The sequence below is a fragment of the Oncorhynchus gorbuscha genome, linkage group LG11 (genome assembly GCF_021184085.1).
Source record: "Oncorhynchus gorbuscha isolate QuinsamMale2020 ecotype Even-year linkage group LG11, OgorEven_v1.0, whole genome shotgun sequence".
Classification (NCBI taxonomy): domain Eukaryota; kingdom Metazoa; phylum Chordata; class Actinopteri; order Salmoniformes; family Salmonidae; genus Oncorhynchus; species Oncorhynchus gorbuscha.
In genome coordinates, this window is record NC_060183.1 from 77,951,241 (window position 1) to 77,963,368 (window position 12,128).

Below are 12,128 nucleotides of genomic sequence, written 5' to 3' on the forward strand. Positions count from 1 at the left end.
CAACGACACAGAGTTACACATGGAGTAAAACAAACATATCAAATATATGTTTGTCAAATATTCAGATTCCAAGAACACAGGATGAGATGTTAATATCCTTTGTGCAAGCACTTCCAAGAGTTAATGAACAGTGAGCGTGGTTAAATTTGGGGAGCGCATCGTCAGTAGTGTACCTTTGGTTCCTAGGGTGTTTCGGCCTTTCACACTATACACCCTCCCCAAAGGCGGCCAGCGACAGGGTGATCAATCCTACGCTTGCGTCCCATTCCCAATTAGTCATAGGAGTTGCCTTGTTGTTGATAGCCAACATCCCATGGGACTATGCATGGCAGGGGCGTCCTCCTCCCTGAGTCAAGCATTGTTGACCGCATACCTCCTGGCCCTCTCACTTCGGGGCCCAGCTGGGGTCTTTCCTCTTCATCCAGAGCCACTGACTGCTGCCTTCTGCCGCCTCTGATACAGCTTTGATTGCCGAACGCTGGCTCTGGCCCTTAATTCCCAGGTCTCTAAGCAGTCTGGTTGTAGATGTTGCCACAAAACCTCTGCAGCCCTCCTCCACTGGTCGGACTTCTGTGTTCCAGCCATGATGCCGTGCTTCGGCAGCTAGATCAGCATAGCGCCGATGTTTTCGCTCATAAGCCTCATCTACTGAGTTTTCCCAGGGTACTGTGAGCTCAATGATGAAGACCTTATTGATTGAACGGGACCAGAGCACCATGTCAGGTCTTAGGGTGGTGGTTGCGATCTCCGGAGGAAACACAAGTTGCCGGCCAATGTCAGCTAGCATTTTCCAGTCGCGGCCAAGCGCAGCTGGTCTCGCTCTAATGGTGTAGAGCCGCTCTTCGGTGGTTTAGCCCCTTCGCGGACAAAGTTTGTCCGTAAGGAGTGTGATGCTGCTGTGGGTGGTAGGGAGTTTGTGGCGGCTCGCTTGTCCTCCAGGGCGGACGCAAGGTTTTTAAGGACTTGGTTGTGACGCCAAGTGTAGCGTCCTTGGGTGAGGCTTGTTTTACACCCTGTGAGAATGTGCCTGAGGTTGGCTGGCATGGAACAGAGGGCACAGTCCGGATCTTCACCATACCATTGGTGAAGATTAACTGGTGTTGGAAGGAGCAGCTTGAGGACACCATCTCCATAGAGGCCTATGGTGGTAAGGCATCGTGGAACTCCGAGCCACTTCTTTAAGTAGCCTGTGACTCCTCTTTCCATCTTCTCCACTTTTGAGATTGGAACCTCATACAGTGCTAAGGGCCACAACACCCGGGGTAGGAGACCAAACTGCAGACACCAGGCCTTTAACTTTCCAGGTAGTTGGGTGTTGTCGATGGACTGTAGGCTACTACTGATGTCTTTGCGCAGCTGTTGCACCTGGTCTTTGTCCTTCAGGCTTGCATCATACCACCTTCCAAGGCTTTTTACCTGCTGCTCAGACACTGTTGGGATTTGGTCATCACCGATGAAGAATTTCAGGTCAGAGAGTACTCCCTTCACAATCGAGATGCTGCGTGACTTGGATGGTTTAATCTTCATACGGGCCCAGCTGATGTTCTCCTCAAGTTTTCTGAGCAGTCTCCTGGTGCATGGGACAGTGGTGGTCAATGTTGTCATGTCGTCCATGTAGGCTCTGAGTGGAGGGAGGCGGAAACCAGAGTCGAGTCGCTGTCCACCAGCAACCCATTTTGAGGATCTGATAACCTCCATTGCCATTGTGAATGCCAATGGAGAAATGGTACATCCCGCCATTATACCTACATTCAGGCACTGCCATGAGGTGGTGAAGCAGAACTGCAGATCCTGGAAGTACGACTTCACCAGGTTTGTGATGGTGTCCGGTATGTGGAAAAATCTGAAGGCAGACCACAGGAGTTCATGGGGCACAGAGCCAAATGCATTGGCGAGGTCGAGGAAGACTACATGGAGGTCCCTTTTCTCCACCTTGGCCATTTGGATCTGGTGCCAGATCATGCTGGAATGTTCCAAGCAGCCAGAGAACCCTGATATTCCTGCCTTCTGTACAGATGTATCGACGTACACATTCCTTTACAGGTACTCGGCCATCCTCTGGGCAATGACCCTAAAGAAGATTTTACCCTCGAAATTCAGTAAGGAAATTTGGCGGAATTGACTGATGTTCACTGCATCCTTCTCCTTAGGGATCAGGAAATATAATACAATATAAACAAGTCTATATACGATGTGAGCAAATGAGGTGAGAAGGGAGGTAAAGGCAAAAAAGGCCATGGTGGCAAAGTAAATACAATATAGAAAGTAAAACACTGGAATGGTAGATTTGCAGTGGAAGAATGTGCAAACTAGAGATAAAAATAATGGGAGGAGCAAAATAAATACAGTAGGGAAAGAGGCAGTGATGACACAAGATGGTAATCATGAAATTGGGGGGAAAAAGGGGGGAGAAAAAATTGCAACAAAAAAATAAATATATGTACCAGATGAAAGTAGATTACACTGATTTTCACAGTTACTTAATAAAGTAGTTTTGACTCAGTTCTTATTCATTATTTGACATGCCATATTTTACCACAATATCTAAAAGTTATTGGGATATGAATGAAAGACACAATATTAAACCATTTAATGGTTGAATGATGTTTTGGTCAGACTGTCATCTAAATGTGGTAGTCGCAGTATTTGTGTACATGCCTTTTAACAGTAGAAATACATTTCAAATTGTTCATATAACTTGTTGTCCTGCACCTATAGTGTAATGTTAATTTGAAAAAATGTACTTTCTAGACATCCAATTGTACCATAGCGAGACTCTGGATCTGATGCTGCGGCGCTGGGCCAAGCTGGAGAAGGACTTCCGGATGAAGAACGGCCGCTACAACATCAGCAAGATCCCAGACATCTACGACTGCATCAAGTACGACGTGCAGCACAACAGCTCCCTCAACCTGTCTAACACTATGGAGATCTACCGCCTGTCCAAGGCCCTGGCCGACATCGTCATTCCACAGGTATGTTCCACGTTTGGATCAAAGATTTTATGATTGGCATTTATGTAGCAAGCGCCTTTCACCAAGACACTACAGTGATGCACAGCAGACGTACAGCACCAGTATACTCTCCATACATCGTGGTGAAGTTTGGAATGATTGAAGCATTTAATAGTGGCAGCCACTATTACATTCTGCTTATAGATATATTTTCTTTACTCTACTTGAACTGCTCTATTGGTTAAGGGCTTGTAAGTAAACATTTCACGGTAAGGTCTACACTTGTTGTATTCGGCGAATGTGACAAATAAAGTTTGATTTATATCTTGTAGTGTTACCAGATAGACTAGAAATAGGTGTTTGGTTAAAGGGACATTTGTTTTTAGTGGCCACTGTTATGCTCTTGTTGAAATAAACATATTTTTTACACCCCTGTCCCGTCAGGAGTATGGTATCTCTCAACCTGAGAAGCTGGACATAGCCAAGGGCTACTGCACCCCCCTCATTCGCAAGATCCGCTCCGACCTGCAGAGGACACAGGACGACGACACCGTCAACAAACTGCACCCTGTGTAAGACATTTCTCGAACTCGGCGCACCAGAGTGGTGCGGCGCTCTAAGGCACTGCATCTCAGTGGGCTCCAGAGTGGCACAGAGTGCTAGAGGCGTCACTACAGACACCCTGGTTCAAATCCAGGCTGTATCACAATCGGCCGTGATTGATAGTACCATAGGGCGGCGCACAATTGGCCCAGTGTCGTCCTGGTTTGGCCGGTCTAGGCCGTCATTGTAAACAAGAATTTGTTCTTAACTGACTTGCCAAGTTAAATAAAGGTTAAATAAAAAACATGTGGAGTCACCATCCTCAGAGTAGTATCCATATCGGTCTCCCTATGAAATACAATTGCAGTTGTCTCATGTATGTTGTCCAGGTATTCCCGTGGAGTCATGTCCCCGGAGCGTCATGTCAGGACCAGGCTGTACTTCACCAGTGAGAGCCACGTGCACTCCCTGCTCTCCATCCTCCGCTACGGAGCTTTCTGTGACGTGAGTCCTCTCTAACATTGGTCCTGAACTTCCGTACGTTTATATTTCTGTATTGTATCTATTGAACCAGTTTAAAGGGCCATGTTTCACATTAGAGTCCACCAAACATTGTGTATTGCACATATGTATTAATATGATGTGTCACGTTTTTGTGGGGTTTATTATTTTTTTGTCGACCAAATATAACCACATTTTACCCAGAAAAATGTGGTTAATATGGCTTAAATATGTCTGAATCTCATATTTAACTGTTGCTCATACCCCAGGAGACCAAAGATGACCAATGGAAGAGGGCCATGGAGTACCTCAAGGTGGTCAGCGAGCTGAACTACATGACACAGATTGTAATCATGCTTTACGAGGACCCTAACAAGGTACTGTAAGGTCCAGGTATATGCCTGTGGGTTTTGGTTATGTTAACTAGCAGCCTGACTCAGCTGCTCACACCAGCTGAGTCATCACACAGCCACTGTAAGTGGGATTGTTGGAGTAGAACCTGATTTCATTTTCATAGCCGATATAGAATGGATCTCTTTCATGTCTATTTACTGAGGAAGTTGTCATACTAATGTTGCACATATAGTATGGGTTGTTTTGGCGCTCAGTATTATGGGTCATAGAGGGAGCAATGCGCTTTCATCGCTAATTGTTTTGTGGTATGTTTTTGAGGGTAACACCAAGGTTATTATAATATTAATATAATAATAGTGGGTGAGTGCTTATTATTTGTCCTATTTCACACATGTACAAGTGTGTATTATACGCATGTGTGAATTGGAAATGTTTATTTTTTTTCCGCATTTCCTAACTTCTCCTCGGAGATTGGGGTCACGGCCAGAGTCTTATCAACGACTGCCCTGTAGAAAATTAGGACTCAAGGGCACATCAACATATTTTTTTTCGCCTTGTCGGTTCTAGGATTCAAACTAGCAACCTTTCGGTTACTGGCCCAACACACGCTACGCTGCCTGCCACCTTAATATTACCAGCACCATTGTATCATTACTCTAGGACCCTTCGTCTGAGGAGCGCTTCCACGTGGAGCTGCATTTCAGCCCGGGAGCCAAGGGCTGTGAGGACGACAAAAACCTGCCCTCAGGGTTTGGCTACAGACCAGCTTCTCGAGAGGTAAGGGGTCCCAGTTTCTGAAGAAACCATGTGTGTCATTAGATGCAGGTCTTTGTAGAACTGTGTAACCACTTTTCGTGTGGCATATGGTGAATGCTGATGTAGTTACTGGTGAAAAGTTGATAGAAAAGCTTATTGAGGTTAAGTGTTTTATGGGTGTGAGTTGTGTAGTTAGTATTCGGCTTACTCACATCTTGACAGGAAGTATTTAATCTTAGAGGCAACATGAATGAGCCTATATCCTGTTTGTTTTTTTACTCCATTGTGTGTGTTTTTCTGGTTAATCAGGAATTCCAGATCTTTTTTTTCCAAACCTCGGAAATCATCTTATTTCTTTTTCTCATGGTTTAAAGTGGACTATAACCTTCTTTTCCCTTATACATGATGTTCTACCAATCGTATCCCTGTCATCTCCAGAACGAGGGATCCAAGAAGAAGTCTAAGGAAGACAACGACGAGGAGTCGGCCGCCGCCAACGCCAAGCGGGACGAGCCGGACCGAGCAGCCCTAATGATGTTCAGGCCACTGGTGTCTGAACCCATCTACATCAACAGAAAGTGCCCACTGCCCCGCTCCAAAAAGATTGGCTCTGTGGAGGTAAGTGCCACCTTCAGGTCCAGTTCAGAATACACAGGTGGTATACAGGATAGACTGTATACGCTAAGAGTTGTAAAGTGTCACAACAAACGTACACTATGGTAGTCACCTGCTAGCTACATTGGTGATAAAAATGCCTGGTTAGTGCTACTGCTCTTGCATGTAATTGGCTTGAATTGGTTTTTGGGTTAGTACTGTGTAGTGTTGTATGTTTACAGCAGAGCTATGCAACAGAATAACAATGTGCACTGAAAGGGGTCACCTGATGAGTCACCAGCCCCCTTTGGAATGTAAGCTTTCTGTGTTACTTATTACAGTAATATACTATTATAATTAGAACAGGGAGTGATTTTTAAGGTCTCAAAACAATGCTGGTGTGACTACCTTCTCTCAGTGGCTCAGCCGAGAGCAAGTAACAATTGTAAAATATACACTACCGTTCAAAAGGTTGGGGTCACTTAGAAATGTCCTTGTTTTTGAAAGAAAAGCACCTTTTTTGTCCATTTAAAATAAACATAACATTTTTATCAGAAATACAGTGTAGACATTGTTAATGTTGTAAATGACTCTTGTAGCTGGAAACGGATGATTTTTAATGGAATATCTACATGGGTGTACAGAGGCCCATTATCAGTAACCATCACTCCTGCGTTCCAATGGCATGTTGTGTTAGCTAATCCAAGTTTATCATTTTAAAATGCTTATTGATAATTAGAAAACCCTTTTTCAATTATGTTAGCACAGCTGAAAACTGTTGTCCTGATTTAAAGAAGCAATAAAACTGGCAATTACAGGCTGAAAATGTCCAGAAACAAAGACCTTTTTTCTGAAACTCATCTGTCTATTATTGTTCTGAGAAATGAAGGCTATTCCATGCAAGAAATTGCCAAGAAACTGAAGAACTCGTACAACACTGTGTACTACTCCCTTCACAGAACAGAGCAAACTGGCTCTAACCAGAATAGAACGAGTGGCAGGCCCCGGTGCACAACTGAGCAAGAGGACAAGTACATTAGTGTGTCTAGTTTGAGAAACAGACGCCTTACAAATCCTCAACTGGCAGCTTCATTAAATAGTACCCGCAAAACACCAGTCTCAACGTCAACAGTGGGATGCTGGCCTTCTAGGCAGAGTTCCTCTGTCCAGTGTATGTGTTCTTTTGCCCGTCTTAATCTTTAATTTTTATTGGCTAGTCTGAGAGATGGCTTTCTCTTTACAACTCTGCCTAGAAGGCCAGCATCCCGGAGTCACCTCTTCACTGTTGACGTTGAGACTGGTGTTTTGCGGGTACTATTTAATGAAGCTGCCAGTTGAGAATTTGTGAAGCGTCTGTTTCTTAAACTAGACACACTAATGTACTTGTCCTCTTGCTCAGTTGTGCACCGGGGCCTGCCACGCCTCTTTCTATTCTGGTTACAGCCAGTTTGCGCTGTTCTGTGAAGGGAGTAGTACACAGCGTTGTATAAGATCAGTTAGCTAATCCAAGTTTATCATTTTAAAAGGCTAACACAATGTGCCATTGGAACACAGGAGTGATGGTTGCTGATAATGGGCCTCTGTACGCCTTACAAAATCTGCCGTTTCCAGTTACAATAGTCATTAACAATGTCTACACTGTATTTCTGATCAATTTTATGTTATTTTAATGAACAAAAAATTTGCTTTTCTTTCAAAAACAAGGACATTTCTAAGTGACCCAAACTTTTGAACAGTAGTGTATCTTTGATGGTCCATCTTTGCATGAACACACAAAATTCCTCAACGGAAGCACTTTGCTATTCTACCAGTAGCGTTGGCCTTGGTCGTTGAGAGAAATGAAGTGCCACGTTAGCTATGAAGCTTTCAGCAAACTCACCTCTGAAAGTTGTTACCTGTAATTTGAAACTTTATGTTTTTATCTGGGTCTTCAACTTCTTTGCTTACAATATTCAGATCTATGTCTGTATATTCATGTTGATATATTTAATTAATTTTTAATGTAATATTGAAATCTATTTCTGTGTACCCACCCACACACAAAACATTTGCTGTATGTTGCTGAGTGTGGTGAGTGCATGGTAACTACTGGTCTTTGAAAATGTTGTAGAAACTAATCCATTTTCACTTTTTATTTTATTTTAAGTGGTGGTCACCAATCACGTTCTTAGAAGAAATTTGATATTTTTACGTCTGTATTCTACACTTTACCTTTATAAAATTTAGCTTGATGCAGTCACTCAGGTTATAAGTAATAATAAATATTTTGTAGTAATTTTTTTTTTTTTTGTCTAGAAGTCTGTTATTTGCTAAATTCATATTTACTATACCTTCTAATCTCCATTGCATATACTTCAGTAATGCACTAAGTCACACCCCCACAGTACACCTTGCATGTGCATAAGAGTGCAACATTTATATTTATGTTTGTTTCCTTTAGATCACAAAGAAATGTTCTGCAAGCAGAGTGTACCACCACTTTTGCCAAACAACAACCCCTATGTTTCAAATTCACCAGTTACACAGCAAAATTACAAATGTTAAATCAACTCTCATAGGGTTCAAATTAACACTGTGTCCGTGTTGTTCCACACTACACAGAGCTAATGTTAGACTTTCAAAAATGTTAAAAACTCTGAAAGTACAGTATTAAAAGCGAACTGTAAATAGTTGAAAATGTATATTGACCAACACTTGTTATTGTGTTTCATTCACTATATACTCGTAAGTGTTCAAATCAACTCAACAAGAGTATATTTTTAACTTTAATTGTTGATTACATTGTCATACCTGGCGGCAGGTAGCCTAGTGGTTTAGAGTGTTGGGCCAGTAACCGAAAGGTCGCTGGTTTGAATCCCTGAGCCGACTAGGTGAAATATCTCTCAATGTGCCCTTGAGCACGGCACTTAACCCTAATTGTTCTGGATAAGAGTGTCAGCTAAATGACTAAAATGTCAATTTAATACTGCTGGCTTTTAAGGGTATATATTACAAAAGCAACTAGCTCTGTACATCTTTTGACTAATAGTGAATATTGTGCCTTACCCACAGTATTATAGTGAAGATTGTCCCTCCTCACCCACAGTATTATAGTGTAGATTGTCCTCACCCACTGTATTATAGTGTAGATTGTCCCTCCTCACCCACTGTATTATAGTGTAGATTGTCCCTCCTCGCCCACTGTATTGTAGTGTAGATTGTCCCTCCTCGCCCACTGTATTGTAGTGTAGATTGTCCCTCCTCGCCCACTGTATTACAGTCACTGGTCTTTCACATTATCACATGGTGTTGGCAGATTTTACTTGACTTAATACATTACACCAGCTTTATGCTGACACTAATGCTGAGAGAATAGTCTACACACATCAGCTAAAGTTGCCCAGGGCTACATTTACTTTAAAATGTATGTATTGATTGTTAATTATTTGATTAACGAACTTGCGCCAGGATCACAGAATTGACCTGCATGTCAATGTGACCCGTAAATGGACAGTCTAACAATTGCTAGTACATTGATGTTTCTCTTTTTTTTTGTATTTTTTTTTTACTTTCCTTTTAGTCCCCATTGCAGCCAGACTTTATCAAGACCGCAGCTGGCAAAGTATGACGATACATTATACCAAACCTAAACAAAAAAAGTTCCTACTTGTGAATGTTGATGGGACACACATACATTAGCTGGAGACTGTTCTTTTTTTTTTGTAATGTTGCATGACTGTGCTGTTTTTGCCCCCTCTCTCACTTCCAGGAAGAGAGCCCCCTGAGTGTGTCTAGCCCTGACTCTATTGGTACCTGGCTTCATTACACCTGTGGTGTTGGTACTGGGCGTCGAAGACGCAGATCAGGGGACCAAATCACTTCCTCCCCTGTCTCCCCCAAATCACTGGCTTTCACATCCAGTATTTTTGGCTCATGGCAACAGGTTTTTACCCATTTTAATTTATTATCCACACAAACAGATGACACCTACTCTTGTTCATGTGTACTTAAAAACACTGCTGCGGTCAGCAAGGACACCTAATCAGCAGATTGATTTAAAGATGCCATTTTTACCCCTATTCGCAATTTTAAAAAATGTGTGCCATTGTCATAATTTTAAAAAAACAACCTAAATGGTACTGTGAAGAATGATTCCTTTTTGTCTTTCATTTTTTGGGGGGGTCATTCGGTTCATTGAGTCCATACAGTGAAGATGATAACTCTTGAAACAAGGTTACATTTTAGTATCTTAAATTGTAATAGCATTTGCAATTCAAAGATTGCTGGCTATGGGATACTCATTTTGCACTGTATTTAAAAAATATATATATATATATATTTTTCAACTAACGTTGTTGCTCTGCTGCCTTGGTGGAATTCCCACTTCCCTCACAATGTGGCCGCAATGTCTTCTAGAGGTACACCTAAAGTGCTTAGCACCAACCAGCTAATGAGACACTGTCTGTGGCTCTCTCCCTGGTTTCATCTTTGTTGAGGTTTCTCCCTGTTTTGTTGTTCCCCCGGTAAATATATATATATTTTTAAAATTTTTTATCAAATACCTGCTCATGGACTCTTTCAATTATGGCTGTGTGAAATACAGTACCAGTCAAAAGTCTGGACACACCTACTCATTCAAGGGTTTTTATTTTTTAAACTATTTTCTACATTGTAGAATAATAGTGAATACATCAAAACTATGAAATAACACATGGAATCATGTAGTAACCAAAAAGTGTTCAACAAATCAAAATATATTTTATACTTGATGTTGAGATGTCTATAACTTGAACTCTGAAGCATTTATTTGGGCTGCAATTTCTGAGGCTGGTAACCCAGAGTTTCCTCTGCAGCAGAGGTAACTCTGGGTCTTCCTTTCCTGTGGAGATCCTAATCAGTGCCAGTTTCATCAAAGCGCTTGATGGTTTTTACGACTGTACTTGAAGATACTTTCAAAGTTCTTGACATTTTCCACATTGACTGACCTTCATGTCTTAAAGTAATGATGGACTGTTTCTCTTTGCTTATTTGAGCTGTTCTTGCCATAATATGGACTTGGTCTTTTACCACATAGGGCTATCTTCTATATACCCCGCTACCTTGTCACAACAAATGAACTTTTAACAAGGCACATCTGCTAATTGAAATGCATTCCAGGTGACTACCTCATGAAGCCGTTTAAGAGAATGCCAAGAGTGTGCAAAGCAGTCAAGACAATGGGTGGCTACTTTGAAGAATCTCAAATATAACACATTTTTGGTTGCTACATGATTCCATGTGTGTTATTTCATAGTTCTGATGTCTTCACTGTTATTCTACAATATATAAAATAGTAAAAAAATAAAGTAGAAGCCTGGGATGAGTAGATTTGTCCAAACCTTTGACTGGTACTCTATATTCCAATATATTGGTATCAATACTCTATATTCCACTATATTCATAACTTGAACAACAGAATGTATGTCTTGCTTTTGTCATGCATTTTCACGTTTTGCCAACATGAAAAGCCATAATCGAACCAGTCTGTCTGCACAGTTTGGTGTCGTTCTTTTCATCCATCTAAGAGACTAGGTAAAGACCACTCTTTATATTAATCTGCTGAAACAGACATTAGCTGTCCTTCGCGACTCGCTCGGATTTGCTGTTGAGTGAGAATTTGAACAATAATCTGGGCCACTATCAGAGTGGCTAGTGTGACTAACTAACATGCAGATTTTGGAGATCTGTTTGGGGTGGGATGTCCGTCCTAAGCTTGCCTGCCGCTTATGCCTCCAAGAAATTTGGCCCAACTCGGCTGCGATGGAATTTAACACACTCTTTTCTAATGGGTCACTGCTTTGCTCCAATCAAATGTAAAGCAGGCTATTTCAACTACATTTCTCGCCCCATTTGCCAAATGGACACACAACCAGATTTGAATGTGAAATTGGCTGTATTTTATACTTTTGACCAGATGATATGAACGATATTGAAGTCATCCTATAAAGGGGAAATGCAGTGTGAATATTTAAAGCAGGTCTAAGGTTGACACTAAATCATATATTGAAAGGCAATATATTTCAATTATAGCAGTGATCAATAATAGTATGTATTATAAAATATATATATATATGTGTATGTATTATATCATATATTATAATAGTATGTATTATAGTATATTAAACAGTGCATTCTGAAAGTATTCAGACCCCTTCCCTTTCTCCACATTGTTATGTTTACAGCCTCATTCTAAAATATATTTTTTTTTAAATAAATAAAAATTGTCCATCTACACACCCTACCCCATAATGATAAAGCAAAAACATTTTAAAAATTTAGCAAATTTATAAAAATATAAAAAAACTTATTTACTGAAGTATTCACACCGTTTGTTATGAGATTTGAAATTGAGCTCCAGTGCATCCTGTTTCCATTGATCATCCTTGATGTTTCTACAACTTGATTGGA

General features: G+C 41.2%; 1 protein-coding gene across 1 annotated transcript in view; it reads left to right on the forward strand.

Moving 5' to 3' along the window:
* The window catches only part of ppip5k2 (diphosphoinositol pentakisphosphate kinase 2), a 78,723-nt gene that overhangs the window by 37,394 nt on the left and 29,201 nt on the right, over positions 1 to 12,128 (forward strand). The window contains 8 exon segments of the mRNA XM_046290585.1: positions 2,752 to 2,975; positions 3,399 to 3,526; positions 3,887 to 4,001; positions 4,268 to 4,375; positions 5,013 to 5,129; positions 5,547 to 5,726; positions 9,262 to 9,303; positions 9,451 to 9,624. Coding sequence (XP_046146541.1) covers positions 2,752 to 2,975; positions 3,399 to 3,526; positions 3,887 to 4,001; positions 4,268 to 4,375; positions 5,013 to 5,129; positions 5,547 to 5,726; positions 9,262 to 9,303; positions 9,451 to 9,624 — 1,088 coding nt within the window.